The sequence below is a fragment of the Aotus nancymaae genome, unplaced genomic scaffold (assembly GCF_030222135.1).
Source record: "Aotus nancymaae isolate 86718 unplaced genomic scaffold, 86718_ANA_hifiasm-v0.15.2.pri h1tg000014l, whole genome shotgun sequence".
Lineage (NCBI taxonomy): Eukaryota > Metazoa > Chordata > Mammalia > Primates > Aotidae > Aotus > Aotus nancymaae.
In genome coordinates, this window is record NW_026988425.1 from 47,249,113 (window position 1) to 47,275,876 (window position 26,764).

Here is a 26,764-nt window from a genome sequence, read left to right on the forward strand (position 1 = left end):
AACTTTTAAAATTCATATTTTAGCATTTGGGGTCAAATAAACATCAGTGACTATTGAACTAAATTATATAATCCTTCTCACTCTCCTCAAAGATTTAATTTTAGGTTTGAAGGTAAATGAACACCTCTTTGATTTGAAGTCCCTAGAAGTGTTTTTGTGGAATTGCATGATATGGAGAAGAAAAGAATGAGGCCAAATAAAAGCTAAACTTCGTTGTGTTTTATTTTTCTTCTAATTAATTCTTTTAAGCTCTGCCAGTGAATACCACATTTCAATTGCTGCCAATGAGACAGTCCCTGAAGTTATTAATTCTACTGAGGACATTGGAAATGAAATTAATGTCTTCTACTTGGTAAGAGATCACCTCTAAAATAGTATTCTAAAAGAGCTATTTGTAAATTTATAAATTAAATAATTAAAAGATGCATAAATATATGTTGCTTCAGTGTTTAATCTCTTAATTCCAGCATCTTTTTCTTTATGATTTCATAAACATAAATAAAATTATAAATTCATAATATTTATAAATATAATTTTCAATTTATATTTTTATTTATAATTTTACTAAAGATTTAAATTGGTGATAATTATATTTTTAAATCAATTTAGAGATCTAAGTCTCTAATTTCCTCAAAATAAGATACCATTAGAATGACTTTCTAGAAAAAATACAAACTTTGAAACTGGATAGATGCTACGTATAAACCTGTAGGCTTTACTTACATTATTTTTTCATAATGACTGAGAAAAGCACCTTTTCATTAATTATGACTATTTAGGAAATTTGTTATCACAATTGTCTTGATAATTTTTTTATTAAACAAATATATATCACGTTCCCCTCATTGTTACCTTTCACGTGCATTGTACTATAAATTACTCATGTTGGTACTCCCACCTCTTTAGTGATGTTTCCTATTACATATATTTTTCCTTTTAAAGCCTCCATAACAAACTCTTTCTAACCACTATAGCAAACAAGCGTGGAATTTCATTTTAGGTAATGCCTAGTTACGGACACAGACTCAACTTAAGTTAAAATCACTCAAGGAAAAAAAAGAACACAATTCAAATAATAGATTTAAATATGTATTCAAAAGTATGAAGTAATGCAACATAATTATAAATGAAGATAATCTCAATCCCTTTGGAAATTGCCAACAACAAACAAGTTCTCTCCCAAAGTATAAATAAATGTATACTCCCAAGTAATTCCATTTTTTAAAATTTGTACTCTTTGCTAGAATTCCTATGACAAGCTATACCCTGGAAATTAGCATAAATGCCAATCACTCTACTGGATTCTAGAATAGATTTTTGGAATTCAGGCTATCAGATTTCTCCAGCCCCATTCACTTTCCCTGAACTAGAAAAGTAAGCAAAAAAAAAAAAAAAAAAAAAAATAGAGAGAGACTTGGAATGTTGTAGATCTTTAGATATTATAACTTATTAGGGTCCAGATTTGAAATAGGTACTCTCTCTTATACAAGTGTTGATATAAATTTTATTGCTAAGAATATTCCTGAGCATAAATCTTTGTGTGTATCTCTGATTATTTTGCTGAAGTAAATTATAGAATTGGAATAATGGAATTTTTTGAAAGAACTTTTGTTCAGATGAAACCCAGTAAATCCGCCAGGAATTTTTCTTAGGAAATTTTTGGTGATAGAAACAAAGATTTCAGGAATGTTCTTAACACTATTATTTATAATAGTTTAAAAACTAAAACCTGGGCACAATCTAAACACTTAACACAATAAAATTACTTAAATGAATTATTATATATTCAGTGCAGAGATTATCATATATTCAATGGAGAGACTTTGTGTAATATTTTAGAAGGAACATTTTGGAGTAAGAAACCATATTACTGCTATTTACTAACTCTGTAATCTTGGAAGTTCTTAATTCTTATTCTAACCTTCTTACCTCATAGATAAGACAAAGATAATAGGAGGATCTAGCACCTAGAGTTGTTAACAGGGCTAAAGACAATAATGCATATAAGAAGATTAGCACAGTGTGTGGCACATAGTCAACAATATTGATATTGTGGTTGTTATTTAGCTATGAACTGTCATATTCTCAATAAATCCATACGTTTATGGGAAAATGCCATAGAATAATACATTTTACAGACAGGGTACAAAACTTTGTATTTTATTGTGACATAAATTTTATAAATGTGCATTTATGCAAATAGTAAGGACAGGTAACATATACTAAAATGTTAACAAGTGTAGGAAACTTTTATTTTCTGTTTTTTTTTTTTTCAGTATTTTCCAATGTTTCTACAAGGAACATTTTCTAATCAGAAAAAAAAAATAATTACAGCACACAGGATTTCTGACTGAATATCAGAAAACAGAATTTGTCTGGAAATCAAGAAGATAAGAGTTAAGAGCATGTTTAAGGGTCCAGGCACAGCTGGTCAGGAACCTCCAGAATTCCTTTAATCCTGGAATTCTGGATGTATTTCATTTTTAGCAACCCAGAAAATTGCTTCAGATCTGAGGAGCTCTCAGCCTGGAAGGCTCAGTTGGGTAGATCACTGGCTTTCCTTGCATCTATCTATGTAGATCAAGGGGTTCCCTACCCAGCTAAAGATGCTGCACAGGGTTGCCATAGGCTTCAGGCCTGCAGATCATGCTTCAGTGGTGGGAAGGGGACCACTGCACCTGGTTGCCCCAGTTCAGTTGCATCTTCTAAGCAGGCAAGGACCTCTGCATAGTGAATTCAATTTCCTGTTGAACTTCATCCTGCCCACCTTTGCCTCTGAGCTACACTCACTAGTGGTAGCAGAACATGATACTAAGTGGAAATTCTGGGTTAGTGGATAAAAACAAATGGAGACTGAGATGAAAGTTAATCTGACTCTCATCACACCAGATTATCAACAGTCAGTGGCACAAGAGCCCCAGCTGGGGGTGGAATTATGAAGGGAAGCGGTTGAGAGTCTGATTTGCCTGGATAGTGGCAGCAGATCCCATCTAGCCAGGATTAGAGGTGATTTATGGGTTTAGGGAATTATTGCAAAGTGGGTTAAGGCAACCAAAAATATACTAAACTGTTCCATGGTCTCCCTTCTTTCCAGTTTGAAACAGACTGGTATGTTTTTAAAAAATGAGCATGGCAGGAACATAATAACAGACAAAAACTTCCAATTCTGATTTTTCTATTGATCCTAATTCTATTAGGAGAATGAGGGATGGAGGAACAATATGATTATAGCTGATACATACATCTACCAACTAAGTATCCTTATTTTCTTGCTGGCATTATTCAGAGAATTATGCCAATTCTCCATACAGTGCCATAGAGGATCTGCACTCGTTTGGGGATTCAAAATATTACACAACTTACTTCATCAACTAAAGAACGAAGTGTTAACATAAGACAGAAAGAATTCTTTTAAAAAAGGAAGAAAGGATTACATTTCAATTTTTTTCTCATAGATAAGAAAAAGTGGATATTTTCCAATGCCAGAACTTAAGCTGTCAATTTCATTCCCCAATATGACATCAAATGGTTATCCTGTGCTGTACCCAACTGGATTGTCATCTTCTGATGTGAGTAATGTGTGCCTTGGAATTCTGTCATTACTGTTATCTTCTCCACTTTATGTTTAAGCCTTTTGTTCTGCATGACACTTATAACAGTTTTACCAAAGTAACATGCAGAGGTATTTAGATTAATTAAAAGCAAAAAATAATAATAGATGTATTATTCCCTAGGGCTGCTGTAACAAATTACCACAAATCGAGTGACTTAAAAAAACAGAAATTTATTCTTTCACAGTTCTGGAGTCCAGAAGTCCGAATTCAAGGTGTTGACAGTGTTAATTCCCTCTGGAGGCTCCGAGAGAGACTCTTTTTCATGCTGTTTTCCTAGCCTCCAGTGACGGCCGGCAACCCTTGGTGTTCCTTGGCTCGTGGCAGCATAACTCCTATTTCTGCCTCTATCTTCACCTGGCCTTCTCTGCGTTTCTGTGTGTTCTCCTTCTCTGTGTTTCTGCACACTCATCATTAGATTTAGTGTCCACCCTAAATCCAGAGTGATCTCATCTGGAGATGCTTAATATAACTACATCTGCAAAGACCCTATTTCCTAGGCATATCTTTGGGGATCAATATTCAATCCACTAGAGTAGATTTTAGATAGTTCATTGTTGATTTATGCCTGAAATGTTTGTTTCACTTTTCCTTGGTTTGTGGTAATCAAACAACTCTATAAAGTGTCATCTTATTTGTGCCTAAGCATGCACAGCTGCACACAAAATAGTATAATTGCATTTACTCACATCCCAAATAATAGCAATATGGCACCCCCTTGATATTTGTAGCGTTGAATGAGACTATATGATAGTTCATTATGGTTTAGTATCTAAAACAAAAAATCACCCTAAGTATTGAATTAATGTGTGCATGATTTCAGAATTTGAAAATCTGTTCATGCATTTTTTAAAGTATTCTCAGAAATCAAGAAACAGCAACAGTGCTAGTTGGCTTGTGATCACTTAAATGTTTTCCTAAGGGCAAGGAAAAAATAAGCCTCTGGAATTTCCCTCTCATCCAAAAAAGCAGGTCTGTGAAAATCCAGAAGAGAAAAAAATTGTACTTTTCATACTACTTAGAAAATTTTAATCTTGTACTTTTCATACTACTTAGAACACTTCAGTCTTACTATCTTTTATCAAGGATATACAGAGTACTGGGGAAGCAAAAGGTTTATTAGGTTAAGTCTAGAACCAACTATCTTATAAACATAACATTTTAACATAATGTGTTAACATCCATAGGGCTGCCTGCTTACATCTTCCTCCCATGTAGACTGAGTGTCTTATCCTTGGTGTGTAGGGAATCAAAAGTATTATTGGATGAATACATAAATACAGATGAAGGTCCCTCTCTTTTCAGTTGTTTCATGACCTGTAATATTGTACAAGTATTTTTATTGTTTTTGTTTCCTTTTTTTTTTTTTTTTTTTTTTTGAGATGGAATCTCCCTCTGTTGCTCAGGCTGGAGTGCAGTGACACAATCTTGGTTCACTGCAACCTCCACCTCCCATGTTCAAGTGATTCTCCTGCCTCAGCCTCCTGAATAGCTGGGACTACAGGCGTCCACCACCACGCCTGGCTAACTTGTGTATTTTTAGTAGAGATGGGGTTTCACCATGTTAGCCAGGCTGGTCTCAAACTCCTGACCTCAGGTGATCCACCCACCTCAGCCTCCCAAAGTGCTGAGATTACAGGCATGAGCCACCATGGCTGGCTATTGTTTTTGTCTTTATCAGTAGAGTTTTAAATGTTCTCCTCTTCTGTCATGTGGAATTTAAAAGCTTATCTTTGATTAAAGTAATAAATTAATGAACATATTAATCATGTAATAGTAAGTTCTATTAGCATTCTTTCTTTTCTGTAACAACCTCATTAGCATCCATTACAATCATGGTAACAATCCATCTTGGGGTGGATATATATGTATGCATGGCTGGAACGTAACAGCCTTTTCCACCCAGCACACTTATAAAGATGGATCTTTAATATATGGCAATGGCTGCCATTCACAGATTCTTCACACTACTGCACCAAGTCATGTTTTCCTCTGCTATCTGGCATTGTCTAATAAATGTAATCTTTTCATTTCTAGAATGCAAACTGCAGACCCCATATCTCTGAGGATTCTTTCAGTATCAACTCTGGAAAGAAAATGATTACATCAACTGACCATCTTAAGCAAGGCACAATTCTGGTAAATTAAGACAAGTGCTGTTTTTAACTTTTGCTTTCCAAATGAATAAATTTGATATCAATCTAGAAATAACTATCTGAAGTATTTGAATATAGTATATTTAATACAATGGTGAGAATACTGATATGTATCTCTGGACATTTAAACAGGACTGCAGTACATGTAAATTTGCTACCATCACATGTAATCTCACTCCTTCTGACATGAGCCAAGTGAATGTTTCGCTTATCTTGTGGAAACCAACTTTTATAAAAGTAAGTAATTACATTGTTCTATGCACTGATTGAATAACATCAATAAATATTTGTTTACTGCTTAGAATATGCAAGGCTCAGTGCTGCTGTTGGAAAGAATGTGAGACTAGAAGTCTAAGAGAATGTGACGAAGCCCCAGCTCTACTTAACCAGCTGTGTGTGTCTCATCTTCCCTGTCTGTTAAGAACTAAGTTATTACCAAGGTCCCTTCAGAGAAATATACTTTTTTCAATATCTCTTATCCTTTTTCTTTGTACCTTAAGAGATAAATACCTTTCTGGTACCAAAGCTTACCTTAATATGTTGGAACTCAGTTAATATACAGAGAATTATAAAGTGGCAACCTTTGACCCCACCAACAAAGGAAACAGCTAACATACACCACAGACATACTGAGTTTTATCAGACTTGTATTTTATATATATATTTATAATTTTATTATGTATATGTATATATGAAGACATTTTTAACCCCTTATTAAGCCAAATCTGTCTGACAATAAGCTACTTTAAAACTTTTTACTGTATTTTGTATTATTTGTTTCTCACTTAGGAAGTATTTAGTTGACCATATGACATTGCCATTTTTGAATTTGATCATAGTAAGTCGCTATTTTTATGTCATTAACTGTTAATATTGGCAATTTCATTTTTAAAATTTCAACTTTTGTTTTAGATGCACAGGTTTGTAACAGGGGTATATTTGCATAATATTGATGTTTGAGGAACAGATTCCATTGCTCAGGTAGTGGGCATAATACCCAATATGTAGTTTGTCAGTTCCCCCAAGTGGTCCACAGTGCCCGTTGTTCCCATGTTTATATCCATGAGTACCCAATGCTTAACTCCCACTTATATGTAAGAACATGTTGTATTTGGTTTTCTGTTTCTGTGGCACTCAGGATTATGGCCTCCGTCTGCATTTATATTGCTGCGAAGTACATGATTTTGTTCTTTTTTATGGCTGTGCAGTGTTTCATGATGTATATGTACCATATTTTCTTTATCTAGTCCACTGTCGATGGGCAACTATGTTGATTCCATGTCTTTGCTGTTGTGAATAGCACTGCAATGAAGATATGATGGCATGTGTCTTTTTGGTAAACAGTTTATTTTGGGTATATATTCAGTAACGGGATTGCTGGGTTGAATGGTTGTTCTGTTTTAAATTGTTTGAGAAATCTCCAAATTGCTTCCCACTGACTAAATTAATTTACATCCCCACCAATAGTATATAAGTGTTTCCTTTTCTCCACCACCACACCATCATCTGTCATTTTTTGACTTCTTAATAATGGCCATTCTGACTGGAGTAAAATGGTACCTCATTTTGGTTTTGCTTTGCATTTCTCTAATGATTAGTGATAATGAGAGTTTTTTCATGTTTGTTGGCCACCTGTATGTCTTCTTTTGAGGAGTGTCTATTCATGGCCTTTGTTCGTTATTTAATGTGCTTATTTGTTGTTTGCTTGCTGATATGCTCCAGTTCCTTATTCTACATATTAGAACTTTGTCAGATGCATAGTTTGCAAATCTTTTCTCCCATTCTATAGGTTATCTGTTTATTCTATTGATAGTATCTTTTGTTGTGCAGAAGCTCTTTAGTTTAATTAGATCCCATTTGTCAATTTTTGTTTTTGTCTCAGTTGCTTTTAGAGACTTAGCCAAAAATTATTTGCCAAGACCAATGTCAGGGAGGATATTTCCTAGGTTTTCTTAGAGCATTTTTATAGTTTATGGTTTATGGTTTTACATTTAAATCTTTACTGTATGTTGAGTTAGTTTTTGTATATGGTGAAAGTTAGGGGTTCGGTTTCATTCTTCTGCATATGGCTAGCCAGTTATCTCAACACCATTTATTGACTAGGGAGTCCTTCCATGGCTTGTTTTTGTTGACTTTCTCAAAGATCTGATGATTGTAGGTGTGTGGCTTTATTTATAAATTATCTATTCTGTTCCACTGGTCCATGTGGCTCTTCTGTACCAATACCATACTGGTTTGGTTACTGTAGCCTTATGGTAGAATTCAGTCAGGTAGTATGATGGGTCTGGCTTGTTCTTTTTACCTGTGCTCTTTTTTTTTTTTTTTTTTTTTTAGATCCATATGAATTTTAGAATAGTTTTTTCTAATTCTGTGAAAAATGATGTTGGTACTTTGATAGCAATAGTGTTGAATCTATAAATTGCTTTAGGCAGTATGGCCTAATGATATTAAATGAAGGGTTTTTCCTTTTATTTGTCTAATCTCTGATTTCTTGCAGCAGTGTTTTGTAGGTCTTCTTTTAGAGATCTTTCACCTCCTTGATTAGCTGTATTCCTGGTATTTCAGTGTTTTTTGTAGCTTTTGTAAATTGTGTTCTTTGACTCTCAGCTTGAACATTGTTGGTGTATAGAAATGCTACTAATTTTTGTGCATCTATTTTATATTCTGAAACTTTACTAAAGTCATTTATGAATTCTAGGAGTTATTTTGGCAGAGTCTTAAGCGTTTTCTAGTTATAGGATCATATTACCCGTGGAAAAAGGTAGCTTGACTTCTTCTATTTCTATTTGGATGTCTTTATTTCTTTACCTTACCTTATTGCTCTGGCTAGAACTTATAGTACTAGGTTGAATAGGAGTGGTAAGAGTGGGTATCCTTGTCTTATTCCAGTTCCCAAGGGGAATGGTTCCAGCTTTTGCCCATTCAGTATGATGTTGACTTGGATTTGTTATGGATGACTCACTATTTGGAGGTATGTTCCTTTGATGCCTGGTCTGTTGAAGGTTTTTATCATGAAGGGGTGTTGGACTTTATCAGAAGCTTTTTCTCCATCTATTGAGATGATCATATGGTTTGTGCATTTAATCCTGTTTGTGGGGTGTATCACATTTATTGATTTTCATGCGTTGAACCAGCCTTACATCTCAGGAATAAAAACTACTTGATCATGATGTGTTAACATTTTTGATGTGGTGTTGAATTCAGTTTGCCAGTATTTTTTTAAAAACGTATCTCTGTTCATCAGGGATATTGGCCTGATGTTTTATTATGTATCTGCTAGATTTTGGTATCAAGAAGATGCTGGCTTCATAGACTGAGTTTGGGAGGAACCCCTCCTCTTCAATTTTTTGGAATAGTTTTATTTGGTACCAGCTTTTCTTTGTACATCTGTTAGAATTCAGCTGTGACTCTATCTGGTTCAGGGCTTTTTTTTTTTTTTTTTTTTTTGGTTGATATGTTTTTTTAATTACTGATTCAGTTTCAGAACTTGTTACTGGTCTGTTCAGATTTTCATGTTCTTCTGGTTTAATCTTCCTATTTCCAGGAATTTATCTGTTTTCATTTTCCATTTGCATGGTAGATTGTTCTCCATCCCTTTACTTTGACCCTGTGGATGTTGTTAAATGTAGGATGAGTTGAAGACAGCATACAGTTGGGCCTTGTCTTTTTACACATCTTGCCACTCTATGTATTTTAAGGGGGTGTTTATCCCTTTTACATTCAGGGTTAGTATTGATATATGTATGAGATTTTGATCCTGTCACTGTGTTGTCAACTAGTTGTTATGTAGATTTGATTGTGTAGTTTCTTTTTAGTGTCTGTGGGCTATGTGCTTAAGTGTGTTTTTGTGATAACAGGTGTCATTCTTTTGGGTCCATATTTAACACTCCCTTGAAGACCTCTCGTAAGGCTTGTCTAGTGATAAATTCCCTCACCATTTGCTTGTCTGAGAAGGATTTTATTTCTTCTTTGCTTGTGAAACTTAGTTTCATGGGATATAAAATTCTTGGTGGAATTTCTTTTCTTTAAGGATACTGAAAATAAGTCCTAAACCATTTCTGGCTTGTGAGGTTTCTACTGAGAGGTCTGCCACTAGCTTGATGGGGTTCCCTTTGTACATGACCTGACCCTTTCTAGCTGCCTTAAGTTTGTTTTTTGTTTTTTGTTTGTTTGTTTGTTTTCTGAATTGACGTTTGTGAATCTGATGACTGTGTGCCTTGGAGATGGCCATCTTGTATAGTATCTAGCTAGGGTTCTCCATATTTCTTGAATTTGCATGTCAACCTCTCTAGCAAGATAGAAAAATTTTTGTGGACTATATCCTCAAATATATTTTCCAAGTTGCTTTCTTTCTTTTCTTCTCTCACAGGAATGCCAATGAGTTGTAAGTTTGCTCTTTGTAAACTATGTAAATAATATCATGTTTCTTGGCAGTTGTGTTCACTTTTTAAAAATTACTTTTTAAATTTTTGTCTGACTGAGTTAATTTAAAAAAAACAGTCTTCAAGATCTGAGATTCTTTCCTTAGCTTGATCTGTTGTACTGTTAATATTTCCAGTTGTATTATGAAATTCTTGCAGTAAATTTTTATCCCAGAAATTCAGTTTTATTCTTCTTTTTTGTGGGGGAGGGGTGGTTCTTTTCTTTTCAATCTTTTTGTAGAGACGAGGTCTCACTAGGTTGCCCTGGCTTATCTTGAGCTCCTGAACTACCATGCCTGGCATTTTCTTTCTTAAAATGGCTAGTTCATCTTTCAGCTCTTGGATTGTCTTGCTGGATTCCTTGCATTGGGTTTCAACTTTCTTCTGAATTTTAGTGAGCTTCCTTGCCATCTAGATTCTGAATTCTATATCTGTCACTTTAGTCATTTCAGTCTGGTTCAGAACCATTGCTGGGGAACTAGTGGGCTCATTTGGAAGTAAAAGGACAGTCTGGCTTTTTGAATTGCTAGAGTTATTGTGCTGATTCTTTCTCTTCTTGGGAACTGATGTTCTTTAACTGTGGTATAAGTTGAGGTAGTCAGTTGGGTTTGTTTCCAGATGATTTCAGAGGGCCAAGGCTCTGTACTGGATCTTTATTTGTGGGTGAATTCTCACAGGAACGTTTATTAGCAAAATAATTTTTGGGTTGTAGTTTGAGCTGTCATCCAGTAGAGGATACTTAAGAGCAATGGCCAGTAGATAGGCTCTTAGTCTAGCCACTCTTGTATTTGCTCATCTTTCCAGGTGTGCTCTGCAGTGGGTGGGGAGAGGCCTCCTCCAATCACTGGCACTGTACCCATGTTTCTTTTTTTAGGTTTTCTGAGCCACAGGCTTCCTCAGGCAGAGGCTGTGGCAGAGAGATAGGTGACACCTTTTCCAAACCAAGCATGTGGAGGGTAGCGTGCCCTGCTCCCATGCTGGCCTGGGGATGGCCCACGAGTCCATGTGTTACCTGTCTCAGTGCTCTGAGATGGGGGCTCCTCCCTCGCTTGAGTTTCAGCCACATATCTCAGCTTGGTACTCCTGGGCTGGACATGGCATCTCTGAGTCTCTAGGACACCCCGCAGCTCAGAGTCGGGCTCTGGTTGCTTTGGAGTATCCAAAGGGCTCCCAGGTCACAGTGAAAGTACTCAGGTGGGGCGCAGCACCCAGGCTGGGCAGCAGAGACTGTGCTGTGCACATGCTCCTGTGGGGCAGCTAGGCAGGGGTCCTAGGAGGGGCCGGCAGGCAGGAGAGACTGCAGAACAGACATGCCCCAGTCCCATGGGGGAAGCCTGCTCTCTCCTGGCTTGTGGTCACCTAGGGCTAGAGCCTCTCTGAAGGGATGGGCACCTATGCTTTTCTGTACTTTGCTCACAAAAGCTCCTGGGGTCCATGCTAGCTGAAGCCCTGTCTATCTACTCCCTGGGAAAATCTGCCTGCCAGCTCACACATCCATTGGAGATGTGGGTACCCTGTAGCTTAGATCCCAGAGATCTGCAGAGAGAATGAGCTGTCCCTCAGTCCCCTCCCTCTCCCCTTATCCAGGAGGCTTTTGAGGCCAGGAAGTAGCCCAAGCATCCAGGTACCCTACGCAGGGTTCCCAGCTTCGCCCTTTTCAGCCTTAGTATCTGTGTTGCCCCTCCACACACTCTTGATGTTTTCTCCCTGGAGATCAGATCTGCCCAGATTATGTTAGTCTACTTGATAATCTGGGCTCTCTCAGTGGGAGTGATGCTTCCTGGCTACGTCTAGTTAGCCGTCTTGTCCTCCCAGATCATCAATTTCATTTTTTGATCCTAAATAAGTACCTGGATAAACTTCATGACCAGAGTGTAGCTGTCACATGTATTGTTACATTAAAGGTAGGCAGAGTTTGATGTTTGTTTCTAATAATAAATGAATAGAAAATATTTTTAAAATTTTTTCCATTCCATAACAAGGATCTAAGTAAGGATTTTCAGTGGCAAAGGACGGAGGACGAGTGCACGGTTATTATTTGATACTACCAGTTCCATTTGGAAGCTGACAAAACCAGAATTTTTAATCTTTCAGAAAATTCTTAGCTTTTATAATTGTCCTACTCAAACATGACTAGCTCTCATTTTGATTAGCATAATGTATTAAAAACAAATCCTGTTTGCTTTTCAGTCATATTTTTCCAGCCTAAATCTTACTATAACGGGAGAACTTCGGAGTGAAAATACATCACTGGTTTTAAGTAGCAGCAATCAAAAAAGAGAGGTAAGTGCAACAGTGAGTTTTGACAACATTATGCATTTCACTCTGAATTTTGTGACATAATGTTTTATAATTGTTGATAGTCCCTTAAGCAGTGACTGGTATTGCTCTCAGTAAGTGACAGACACTATTTGCTTCAAATTATACTTCATTAGCTTCAAGTGTGATTTTAGTCTTATGCTTCCTTCTAAGAAACTGGGAAAATCATGAAATTTACAATTCACATGCCATGTTTGACTTTATCACTTTTAACTATCACAGTAAATGGATGTTTTTACTTTCACTTTGATAACAAATGATGCAGTTGTAACTTTCCTCCTTAAAAGCTGACATTACAAAGTGCAGCTGACATCTGAGGAGCAGCCTCAAAAAACAACTTCTTTATAAAAAGTGTCTTTATAATGTACAGGAATACTTGTACTTTTTTAAAGTTTTCTTTCAAATTTCATGGAGAAATTTGAAACAAAGATGAGATGGTATTTCCTAATACAAATTCAGGTTTCAGTCCTTGGTAAAAATGCAAAGGTTTGAGTTTTCCCCTCTTGTCCTTTTTATAAATTAATATGCCAAGGTGTCAGAGTAAGACCCCATCTCTAAAAAAATAAAATAAGTACTTGCTACACATGCAGGCACTTCAGCATAATCGTCCCTCTTCTCATGGGAGACTTTAAATATCCTATGCAGATTAACAGCACCACATGAATCACAAAATTCAATATGGAAGCTCCCTAACTTTCAGACATTCTTTTTAAATTGCTTATTTCAAATTATTCCATTGACTTCTGATAAGTATACACCTTTCAGGAAAAGTCATATATCAATGACTTCTGATAAGTATACACCTTTCAAGAAAAAGGAAAATACATGCATATAATGTTTACTTATGTTATAAAGAGCACCTAGCATAAGCATGCAAAATTCAAAGTTGTTCCTTACACAGAATAGCCAACACTTCACTAAAACCTAAAAAATTTGAGTATGGTTTATATTGGAAAAGTGCATTTGATTCCTAAATATATGTGTTAAAATTTTATAATTAGCTTTATTTCTCCTAAATATTAGTTTAAAATTCCCCTGGAAATATTTATTCTACATTTATCCTAAAGGAAAATTATACCCATATTGATAAAATTACTAAAAGTGACAATTTTGTAATTGTGTGATCTGAGGAAAGTCACTGATCTTATCTAGATTCCAGTTTCCATATCTGTAAGTTCAGGTATTTGTTTTACATGTGTTTAAAATCTGCCTTGCTGGGCACAGTAACTCATGTCTGTCATCCCAGCTACTAGGGAGACTGAGGTGGAAGGATTACCTTAGCCCAGGAGTTTCAGATCAGCCTGGGCAAAATAGTGAAACCCCATCTGTGTTTTGTTTTGTCTTGTTTTATGAAATTGTCATAATGGTCTGATGCTGTGTATGTCTACATTCTTGACAGCTCTGTGACTTACCTGGAATGATTTGAGAGGTTTTGGTTAGTATCATGTATATACAAATCTCTCCCCTGTTAGCTTCTTTTTCTACCTTAATCTTCCTTCTAGGTAAAGAAATTGAGAAATTATTAGCGTTAAGGGCAAATACAGGGCTTGAACTATTATTAGTCATTAATATCTACCCTGAATTAAATTTTTTCAGATACCCCAGGGATGGGACACAGAGCAGATAGGTTTCATTGAGGTTTGAGTGCCACCCTGGGAGAGGTCGAGTAGCTGGAACACTAAAAGTGGTCCATTTTACAGGTTTGCTATAAATCACTTAAGACCTGATTTATAGATGTGGACCCAGTGATAAGTCAAGTAGAAGAGACATTGTGATGTAATGAAGAGCACATTGGGAGTGAATATATATGCAAACATTCACTTATCCGTACGCTTGAGATTTATGCATTTTATTATAAGATAATTACACTTTTAATTTATAAACCAAAAATGAAGCACACTAGAAATAAAATAAGAGGACCTCCTCAGGTTTTTATGACAACGAACTGCAACATTCCAGCCTAAACTAATGCTGTTACGATAATACAGTAGTCTACTAATTAATCTTTAACACACATAATACTTTGGTTCTCCCTGAGTTAAACAGAAATTCACTCCTACCCTTGAGCATTCTGATTCATTGACATTTAACTCTTTATGTGTAAATTTCTGAAGAATAAGATTATAAATACCTTTTGGTAGTAATAAATTTGACACAGAGATTTAAACTAGATAAAGGGCATTTTCTAATACAAACTTAATGTTTTCTCTGTATATAGTAACGAGATGAATGCACTGGTACAGAACTGTAGCCTACAAGAACTCAGTGTTCCAGGAGTCCTAATAGGTGTTCATTATGTTAACAATCTTGTTTAATGATTTTTAGCTTGCCATTCAAATATCCAAAGATGGGCTACCAGGCAGAGTGCCATTATGGGTCATCCTGCTGAGTGCTTTTGCTGGATTATTGCTGTTAATGCTGCTCATTTTAGCACTGTGGAAGGTAAGCACCAAAATTCCTTTGATTTTCTACTTCAATCATCAACAGCAAACTGGAGAAATAAACTGTAATATATTCAGACTATGTAATATAGTATTACTGCAGCAATGAAACAAATGTTGAAATGACTAAGGAAAAGAAAAATTCATATTTCAAACACCACACACAACTTGACCCAATTTTTATAAAGGAAAAAAAACTTATTTTGGGTTAGGCATATTCAAAAATCACAAAAGTATCTTTCTAGAGTTTAGGATGATAGGGGACTTTCATATGTCTGTAACAATTAACATTTTATAATAAGTATGCATTTCTTATATAAACAGAGAACAATGAAAACTGTCTTTTATAGAAAAAGAAAAGAATGAATTCCTATGTCAATTTAAGGATATATAAGCAGTAGATTCACAGTTAAAATTAGCCTTGTTTTAATCACACATCTCTATGTGTCTTAAATATCATAAAATTCTTTAATGTTTAAACAAACATGGCACATTTTATATAATAAATTGTGTGCCTGAGTGGAGGTTAAGGGATCAGCTGATATAGGAGAGATCTTGAAGTTTCACAGACTCCTATTTCAAATCCTATGGTAAAAGTGAGTAACCACCTATTTTGTGTCAAGTAACTCTGGATATTTATGTAGATGTTTTGCTTAGGCTGAAATAGGGACAATTTTAAAAACTCTTAGCAGCTGTATAATTTTCACATTAAGCAGAACTGAGATAACAGCTTTTAGGATAAGCTGAATAGAGAATAACATCTCATACAAAGTTAAATTTTATGTTTTTTCAATTAAATATCAAATAGGCATTTATTCTAGCATAATATCCCTCTATGTCTTATCTATTATTTTGTTAAATAGTTAAACTATGTTAAAAATATAGGTTACGGCTACATATTAAGTGTTCTATTACCTGAGCAACATAATTATTTAATCAGATAGTTTAAATAGCAAGTTCCTCTCCCACTGAAATACCAACTGTTCCTATCCTTTCTTACTCTCCTGTGGCTCACTTCTTCTTTCGAGGAGCTTACTCTCAGAGGAGACAGCAAACAAAGTCAGATGTAGGTCAGTGGCATTCAATTCAGTAAATAGAATCCATGGCATTTCTCCAGCAAAGTTCCCAACACAAAATTCTCCACTATATCCAATGTCCAGCTCTTCCTTCTACTTATAAGGGATGTGTTCTCTCTGTAATTCCTAGCTTTGCCACACTGTGGTACCCAAGGCCTGGCTTACTGGTGTCAACGTTGTACTTGAAATATAGGAAGTGATTTCTTCATTTATATGCACCTCTAATGGAGAGTGTTACTGTTGTTTTTTTCAGCATAGTCTTTTATTCTGAGCACTGCACTTACCCTTATGGTTTTAGGACATCACTGACAAGAGAAGAGGAAAGCCAGAGCTGATATTTGGATAGGTTCTTTCCAGCCTTGTTCCTCTGTTTCAGACAAATAGAAATTTCAACCAACTATTTTTCAGTCACTAGTCTAAAAAAGCATAAATATAAAAATAAACACATTGTTTCTTCCAGATAATGATGTGTTGATAAATTCGGACAGCTTCTTAGGTTATTATTACTGTAGGCCCCAAAGCAGATCATTTGACAAATACTTTGGTCTGTCTTACCCAGTAGAAATAGTTCCGCCACTTCATTGGGAGGCCCAGCAATCAGAACTATGATTCCAACGTAGAAGAGAAGAAACTAGCTCTTATTGATTGCTTACTATGTGCCGGGAACTGTTTTAAATACTTCTGCTTTAAGCATTCCCACTTAATACTCATATCAACCTTATGAGGTCTTATGAAACTCCTCTTGTAAATGAGGAACATAAAATTAAGTAAATTTCCCAAAGACACATAGGAAGATTCAGAGTAAGGATCTGAATCCTGTGCCAAAACCACTGACTATTATCACTATGTGTTCTCTCTTGCTTCCATTCACTCTGGTGTCCTCACCACAATCTTTTCGACCAAGTATTTTAACTACATTTTACACCTGAGGACATTAAAGCGAAGGGAGGTAAATAACTCTCCCACGATTACTAGCTAGTAAATGACTAGATTCAAGCAATGATCTACAGAGCTCATTCTTTTTCCAATATATCCCACTGCTGCAGGCTCTAGGGCTGGGCTCTTTACTTTGGAGCTCCAGGAGTTGGGTTTTGTTCAAGAGGGTCATGAACTCTCTGAAACACAAAATACTGTCTTGGGTTTTAGAATGAAGGTCCCTGGTTGGATTCAGACTTTCAGTAGTTCAATTATATTAAGAAAACTAGTCCCACTTGCCCCTACTTTAAAGTTCCATTGGAAGCTCCCTGAAGCATGAGTTCAGTTGCAGTGGGCTCAGAAAGGCTACTCTTATTCCCAGACATTTTTTTTATGCTAACTAGATCTGAACGGGACACCTCAGGACTATCCCTCCTTCCTTCCGCTCCTGAATCCCACCACTTCAGAGGTTCATTGGAACTCCCAAGTCTGAGTCTCTGTGTAAGAGGCAGACCAAAAATTTCTCTTAGAGCAGAGTTTCAGTTTCAAAAGACATGGTCTTTATATCTTTGTCTTCATCGTACACATGGGAAAAATTAAAGCTTGACAAAGTGTTAGTAGCTGCTTAATACACTTCATGATTGATGGGAGGAGTCTTGTAGGAGACATAGGTGTAAATGGGTAGAGAAACTTGTCCTGAAATATGGTACTACATGCTGGGGGAGATGCCCAGCCAGGCCAGCATATGCAATAGAGTGGAATGACATCAGCCCATGTGGAGCCATGAGAGACAGAACATTCCTCTCTCCTAACTTGATGTCATAATGATGCCTGAAGCTCCTCAACTGATGATTTATATATTAATCCTAAAGCTTAAGCCTAATGGTTTGTGAATCCGAGACATAAAACAAGCCTGAGCCATGTAGGAGAGCTGGCATTTGGGGAAGACAAACTTATTATTGTTTTCATGTGTATTTGTTCTGTTACCACCTTTCCCTCATCTACCACCAACTAGATGGTGGCATGAAAGAAGACATAAGCCCTGAATAAAAGGTTTCTAACCTAAAAGTGCACATTTTTGAGGGTTTATCCCCTCTAAGTCCTCAATTGTTTAATAATTATTTTATAAATATATAGTTTCTTGGTATAATTGGCCATAATTTCATGATTAAAAAGATATAGTGGTACCACATTTTCAAAGAATTAACTCATTGCCTTTGCTCGATCTATTATGGCTCTCTCTCAAATTTAAAAATATATACAAATTTGAAAAATCACTCATCTATGACCCTTAATTTTCTTTTTTAAAAAATAAGCATTTTAGGTTAGGTAATTGCAAAGATCCCTTCTATTCCCTATATTTAGTTTTGGTATTCTATAGAATAGGAAATGATTGCAGCACTTACAACTTTTTATGATGTCCCAAATTGCAAAGCATAATGAAATACCACTCACCATTCACCACAATGTGAAATTTTTCTTATGATCAATGACTTTAGTTTTTATTTCCAAATGATATATAGTGTGTTTTCAAGAGGCTATTCATATCAAATCTATATAAGCAGACGTCCTGATGCATTTTAAATTAATACAGACAACTCAGAAATCTCCCTAACGCCCTAGCCATGATATATACCTGTAAGATTCCCTGCCATCTCTAATGACTTCAACTTATAGTCATCGATCATTTGATGGAAATTTCTCTGCCACATCCCTGAAAAAAAAAAAGATGATGGCAAAGTAGAGATAATGCTAGCTAATAGCAGTTTGTTTGTCTCCCAAAATATTTTCCCAGAAACTTTTAATTCAATGTGTATACTATATTTTACTAGAGGTCATGATATATTTAACCAATGAAAATGTTAAAAATGAAACAGCAGCTGGGCACAGTGGCTTACGTCTGTAATCTCAGTACTTTGGGAGGCTCAGGTGGGCAGATCACAAGGTCAAGAGATCAAGACCATTCTGGCCAACATGGTGAAACCCTATCTCTACTAAAAATGCAAAAATTAGCTGGTCATGGTGGTACACGCCTGTAGTCCCAGGTACTTGGGAAGCTGAGGCAAGAGAATCACATGAACCTGGGAGGCAGAGGTTGCAGTGAGCTGAGATTGTGCCACTGCACTTCAGCCTGGCAACAGAGCGAGATTCCGTCTCAAAAAAAAAGAAAAACAGCAATTTAGTAAATGTCATATTTTTACTTGAATATTAATAGGTCAATGAGAAAATATTTCTTAATTAGTTTCATGTCCAGCATTGCCAATATATTATTAAATTTAATTCTATCCAAAAGGATTAATATTTACTACCTAAATTAAAATAGTTAATTGTATTATGTTTTCTATTTTCTCAACAGATTGGATTCTTCAAAAGACCACTGAAAAAGAAAATGGAAAAATGAAATATTTTTCAAAAGAAAATAATAATTATTTGATGATCTATCCTCAGGTTTGCCTCAAATATGTGACAAGAAATGTACAAGTATAATTCATGACATAGTTACATAACTATGTAATCCATCAGGGAGTAATTACTTGGAAAATGACAGGTCATGCATTATCCAAAAACAATACCAAAAAGACATATTTTATAACATGATAAAAAATATTTTAAATAATTACTCATTTTTGTTGAGTAAGCAAAATTACAAAGAGTTTTTTAAAAAACCTGTACAAATAAGTTTATGTATTAAATCACCATCCAAAGTATTTAAGGAATACATAAAAAGATTTTTATGATCATGGAAACATTTACTTTCAAAACAATGTAAATTAAGCTTTTCCCCTTGATTCCTGATGGATATTCATGTTCAGCATGTCAGTCAGCACTTGTAAATGCCAAGAAAGGAATTAGCTGAAAAAGATAATTTCCCCCAGTTCAAATGAGACAGTTTTCCTTTGGTAGAATCCATATGCAATATGGACTGAAAATTAAGTCACAAAGAATACATTTAGCATCTTTGTGTTGGGTTCTATACCTGAAAAGTTTTTTTTTCCCCTCAAGGTGATTAGAAAGTACGGCAATTGAGCTGAAATTTTATCTAGAAAATCAGGATAGACTCATTTAAAAACAAGTATGCTGAATGGGTTAAATTAAGCTTTTACAAAACATGCTTAATTTTGATATTGAGCTCTAAATGCAAAACTCTTTTATACTGAAAAAAACATTTAAAGCAGTTTTGTGTGGCATCACAGTGACTTGTCATGAAAAGCCATGTATGGGGGATATGCTAAAAAAGCTTCTGAATGAAACATGGCAGCAGAGAAAGATGCCACTGAAATGCTGAAATTATCTTTGCTGAGCAGCTTTTGAATACTAAGGGTTCCACTATGTGATCCAAAGAAAGAGTTGTCTCAACTCCTTGGTACAGGGTTCATTCAAACCCCCAAGCTGTGAGAGTGTGTTTATTTTTAATTTTGTAAAGGGTATTTAATTTCCAATCACATTTCTTATTTTTATGAAAAGACAGTATTCCATTTTCAGTATTACATTTTACCAAGAAGTCACTGCTTTTTAAGTTTGGCACTTCAATATTTACATAGAATCCCAGAAATGTATTTTAAAGAATTTCAGATTTGAAAGCTCAAACTAACAGAAAGATATCACACCTTTGTATGTACTTCTTTGTTCTTGAAGTAGTCGTTATGCTTCATTGGAATCTACTGTAGCATAAGCTCCTAGGTTGCTCCGTTTCTTAGGAAAACAGCAATGAATGAATGTATAGTAGCTGCATGTGTGAACTACTGCTGTAAAGTTTGCTCACATTTCTGCAACAACTCCATTTCTCCACCTGATTTACCAGCACCTGTAACAAGACCAGAACCTGTAATTATCCAGAAAAGGAGCAAATCCACATAGAAATTAAATAACATAAATTTAATTTTTTTTCAAACTAATTTCCAAAGAATTAGCTGAAGACTCAGTCAGCCTACCTCTGGACTTTCCACATCTACATCTAAGATCACAAAGGCCAAAGGGATGTGACTGTGGGATGCCAAAGTCATCAGTAGCTGGAAGAATCTATCTTTTAGAGATTTGGTATCCTCTTGCTGGCCTGTCATTATTCAGAAATATGTGCTTTTGGAATTTCCCTCATTTTTGCTATCTCCAGGTTCAGAAATCATACCTTCCACTTGTTCTTTCTTTGCCCAATAAAACTCAGGGTTTCTCTTATTCAGAGTTACCATGTTGCACACCTCCAGTGCTCAGCCTGCGTCGAAGCCCTGCTCTGATCTCAGCAAGATCTTAGAAGTAAAGCTAACGGATCCACTGAAATTCATACTCTGCATCTGTGCCTGCTAGACAAAGCCCATTTACTGAACCATGAGTGTGTACTTTAAATACATTGTTAACTAAAAGGGAAAAAATAAAAACAAGGGCATTTTGAAGTTTTTAGAAAGAGAGGAAGAGCTGTTGGCCAGATCAAATAGGCACTTATAAGCCTGGCACAATTTTTAACATAAGTCATTCCTGGTTATTAAGTAAAATATTTCATAAACCAGAAATCCCATTTCTCTAGTATTATAACTAGTTGAGGTTTATGTGTGTGTGTATGCATATGCAGACACATGTACACACATAAATTGAATACAAAATACCTCTATAACACCAAATAACAGAGTTTACAGAAAATAAACACAAAAGCTATACATGCAAGACAAGTTTGATTAATTCACTTTTCATATCATTTCATTTTTATTAATATTTAGGTTTAACTTATAGTTCTGCAATTATTTAAAAAACAAAGCATTTGATTAAAAAAATAAGTCAACAGATGTTTCAAAATAGCTTTGTACAAATGGTATGTTTGAAATGGTATATTTCAAAATAGCTTTGTACAAATCTTAATGATTAAGAAATATACTAGACTCTATCATTAACTTTTAAAACATTTAATTAGAAAAACAGGTGATATTTAAGACTATTTATAAACTTACTGGCTAAATTGCCAAAAACTTTCTTTTTCTCTAACTGATGTTCTAAATAAATGATTATTGCTTCCATCGCAAACTGAACCATGTACGCAGTCTCTTTTCTGACCAAACTACAATGATATATTGGTAAATTATTTAACAACACACTGTCCAGGAGGGAAAAACAAAAAACAGTCTCTGATTTGTATTATTTGCCAATTTCTATGGTCAAACTACCAAAGTGACCCTAATTATCTTGCAGAATTTCTGGAAATGTATCTGTCAGCTCTTAGCAACCAGTATGAGCTGACTTCAGCACACCACTTAGGTTACATGATAGATGATAGATAGATAAATTGATAGATAGATAGATAGATAGATAGATAGATGATAGAAATTGATAGAGAACATGTTGTGTCTATATACATATCCAATGACATACAGTATAATCATATTTTAAATTATGCCAAAAGTGCTGATTATATCAAGCTCAGTAGATGTAACGCTACACAGCACCCATTCTTTAATTTTGATTTCTAAAATTATAAGCTTCTTTTGATATTAATAAAACGTTATGAACTTGCAGGAGAAGGAAGGAGTTGAAAGCAGAAAAATATAAAGGATGATCCACAGTGAAAATCAGACCTACATAGCAGCCACAAAAAAATTGTCTCATATTCCCAAGGAATCTATAGTCCTGCGAGACACATTACAAAAGGTGATACTTTGTAAATATTTTTAACTTCTATAATTCAGTTTCAACTTCATTGATCCAATGTGTCAAACTATTTTTCTCTGAGCACTAGATTCATGGGCAAGTTAGTCTCTGAATATTTTCTGTTGTAAGTGTGCTTGAAAAGCGGCTTGTAGTACAGAGATATTTTTTACAAAATTTGATGCTTCTGCAACCATAATAATTTTATGTATAATGCATATATACATATATACACACACACACATACACTCACATGCAGATATTTACATCTATAGATGTTCTCTTTTCCTTTTATAAAATCAAAGTCTAGGCTCTATTGGAAAATGGAAATATTTGCACCAAAAGAAAAAAGTGGCGGTGTCGGTGATCAGTGGAGTAAAGCTGGGGTATAGTAGAGGCTGCGGAAGCCCTGCCCATGTTCTCTCCAAGGCCACAGCTGGCACACTGTGAATGGTGGCCCCGCTGGCTCCATGGAGTGTGCCTTCCCACGGTGGAATGTCTTTGTCCAACACGCTGTCATCTACTCCATGTGAATTGACTGTCTTGCACGATATTGAGAAACAGGCCCAGAGCCTGTCTCAGGTGCCAGGTGCAGCCATCGTATTGTTCAAATAAAGTGGCTTCTGACAAATCAGTTTTTCGAAATAGCATCCTATGTACTCTTCATTTTTTCCAACATCTCTCAGGCCCCCCTTTGCCAGTTTTCTCCCCCAGGGGAGACTTTCAAGACTACTGGAGAAAAATCTGTTAAAGCATTTGCTCAGAGTACCAGCCTCAGTAACTCAATCATTTCTACAGGATTTCAGTGTTTGATTCTGCAGTGGTACGGTAAAGGGTTCACATAGTATAATGGAGGAGGGACAGAGCAGAACGTACTTCCAAGCTGGAGCATCTTTAAGACATTTACAAACTGTTACGGGACACTGTCAGCAACTGTGCCTGGGGAAGCTAGCAGGATCTAGCGCTGCAATGGCCCGCCAAACACCCTGCGATCGCCAACCTCACCCATGGAAATCATTTAAAAAATGAAAAGTAGGGCCTTAAAAATCCTCAAATGGGTGCTGTATTTTATAACCAGTATGTGCAGTTTAATTTTAAACAGCAGGCTTTTAAATGCAAACAGCTTTAAGGCGGCTTCCAATCAGACTGCTAATTCTCAACCACTCTCACCCAGAAATTCTGAAACCACCACCAGGTGTTAATTCTGTTAACTGCAGTGAAAGGAAACCCAAGGCACATTACAAAAGGCTAAATACTGCTGTTTCTAAACGGAAGCACTGTTGTACAACAATCTTAGGTAGAATAAGAAAAATAGGGTTAAACTACAACATTGTAATCTAATGAACAAATCAGCATCTTTGATCCTCACGTTAAAATTTAATCTTAAATTTAGAAATTCAAAGTAACAGCCTTTAATCATTAACCTCGAGGAAAATGTGAAGTAGCATCTGGAGTCTCTTAAGCCCCAGCCCTGTTGTCCCCTACAACATCTGGCACCTAGGAAGTCCAGTTCCTAATTAATGGGAATGGATCCTTCTCCCATTATAAAGGGCCTAAGCTTAACCCTTAAATCCGCTACTGTTCTTATGCCCCAAGATCTACACCTTACATCAGGCACCCAGGAATGCTTCTTGTTGAACTTTTATCATACCAGTAAATATGCAAGGGCGACTCTTCACTCCTAACTTTGGACTCCTTGCTTTGAGATCAGTTTTTTCCTTTCTCTACTTTACTTATAGCAAAAGCTTTCCCCAGTAGCTATTGAATTTAAAACTTTATACAAGACTTCCTAGCATTTTCCTCCTTCCACAGGCTGGAGAATTTCAATGCTACGAGATTGGGCAGTAGGAGCTAGAGATATTTTGTGGGATCTCTCTTCCTTTTGCCTTCCGGTTGGTTTCTCTTCTCAGCTGCACACTGGGGACGTTTTGTTTTGATTTGGGGCTTCTTCAGCAAGGCCATTCTCTGCCTTGTGCCCATAGCAGGGCCTCGGGTGGTGGCATGTTATCTTTGTTGGGGAGCAGACACTCAGAGATCCTTTAATTATCTGACACACCATGGAAATCTTGGCAATAGACTAGGGACCAGAGACATTCATAACTACAATTACATTTGGCTTTTACATATTTGAAGTCATATCTTTATGAAAAAAGACAAAGTGTGGAATTGTAGGAACTCTTTTGCAATAGACTGAGATCCAATGTTTAATTGTTTTATTTCAGTTTGATCTATGCCTTTAGATTGGGGACAAATTTTTGAAAATAAATCTTCCAAATGACACCACAGTGAAAGCCAGTTGTGCTCTTGAAAAATCCCTCTGTTGCATTATTTGTCTTCACCGTTGTTTTTTAAGAGATGGAGAGAGATTAATGGGAAGCAGTGAGCCAACATAACTGTCCCTTTCCTCTGCAGAGTAGCTGAGCAGAAGGGGGCCACCACACTTAGGTCCCATGCCAAGTGACAATCTTTCTGTCATGCTGCTGCAGCATTTTGCACCTTGAGAGACAGGGAAAAACTGGGGATGAGGGATTGGGAGATAATGAAACTAATTCTCTTTTATGACTACATCCTTACTCCTCAAATCACTTTGAGTGCACTCAGATCTCATATACCCTGCCCACAATACTAACACATGTATTTTGCATAAGTAAATTGTTGATTAAGTAAGAGCAAAAGCATATTCTTATCTGTAGATTAATGAAGGCTAATTTCCTGGAATTTAACTCACTTTGGGTCCAATCACTTAATGCAGCAACATCTCAGACCCTCTTCACTCTAGAACCATTTTACACAGGAGAACTCAACATTTACTGTTTTATTTCTGATACCGCCTGCTGTTACTCAAGATGCAAGAGATGCTCTGCATTCCTTATTAGGACACACTGGCCTGTGAGGAGAATGGTAAACTGTGTATTACTACTGTGAGATTGTAAAATTGTTAATGGACAGTGTAAAAAATTATATTCATTTTGTTAGCAAGAAAAATACTGCATACAAGAACTGCTGCCCTGAAACACCCATCACTCCAGTAAAGTGTTCTGCCTGATCTAACATAAAGTTACATTTCAATACTCATTTGTTATTTGCCTTGGAATAAACTCACTAAAATGAATAACTTAAGGGAACGTGCATTTCTACAAGACTTTTATTGGATAAACTCATTAGAAGAAAATATTTTGATTGCATTCAAGAACAAAGAAGCATAACCTTTGTTGACTTTAGTAATTTATTATATGCTTCCTTTAAACCCATTTTTTAAAGAAATCAGGTAACAGTCATTTAATCTGATATAATTAGAAATAGCTGAGCGAGTAAAAAATTGCGTTGAATGTCCTATGTATGGCATATCCTGTACACTGATTTAAGGTCAGAGCTTTGGTATTTTTGTATAATTCTATCTTATCTGGTGCATCAGCTGTGTATTTTACGTCAAGGTAAATGAGCATCCTGTCTTATATGTTAAATTAAAAAATGACTTTTTCAAAGACGAATGTGATTGTTGTGATTTTTAAGTGCATACATTTTATCCAAAATTAATATGACTTCTTCTGAAGCTACAAACTTTTATTTTAGCTCTTTGTTAGGTTTTCACTTTAATGCTCTAAAAGAAAAAACAAAAAGCAAATTAAGTCTGTGGTGCTTCCTGTACAAGATTTAACAATGTGATTAGTTTTTTGCAAACCTGAGACAAAAACCACAGGATCTATAACACTATATATCTTTTTCTAATGAGATGTTTTAATAATAAATAATCTGCAGTATAATCATAGATTGTACCACATAGGTGAGACCAAAAAAAATCAAGAAATTTAAAAATAGTTATTTTCTTTATTCAATTTACAGTTTAAAGAAATAAAATTATTTAATATATTAGGGCTAGAAGAAAATACAGGAAGAAGTTTTAGTGGAAATAACTCATGGCTTCCTTATTTAAAATTTCATCTTCGAACTAGGCTGCCGGCTAAGTGAGGGGCTATTTTTACAGAAGACGCAGACTGAATTATGAAGAGATTATCTGTTAGGTCATCTACCTAAGATTTAGCAGAGCATGTTTTCACGGCCCTATCTTTTCTCTGTTACTATAAAGTAGTTCTCTGTCTTCACCCCTTATCCAGGAACAGAATACAGTGGAGTCACTAAGGAAGAATCTGGATATATTCACTGGAAAATAAATGATATACATCAAGATTTATTATT

The 26,764-nt window shown here is 35.7% G+C and overlaps 1 protein-coding gene across 2 annotated transcripts in view; it reads left to right on the plus strand.

Annotated features, from left to right (window-relative positions):
• The window catches only part of ITGA1 (integrin subunit alpha 1), a 169,171-nt gene extending 143,113 nt beyond the window's left edge, over nt 1-26,058 (plus strand). For both annotated transcript variants that reach the window (XM_064375966.1, XM_064375967.1), the window contains exons 23-29: nt 250-352; nt 3,456-3,569; nt 5,649-5,750; nt 5,900-6,004; nt 12,379-12,471; nt 14,833-14,949; nt 19,296-26,058. In XM_064375966.1, coding sequence (XP_064232036.1) covers nt 250-352; nt 3,456-3,569; nt 5,649-5,750; nt 5,900-6,004; nt 12,379-12,471; nt 14,833-14,949; nt 19,296-19,340 — 679 coding nt within the window. In that variant the 3' untranslated portion in view covers nt 19,341-26,058. The remainder of the gene's footprint in view (nt 1-249; nt 353-3,455; nt 3,570-5,648; nt 5,751-5,899; nt 6,005-12,378; nt 12,472-14,832; nt 14,950-19,295) is intronic.
• Nucleotides 26,059-26,764: the final 706 nt, after the last annotated feature.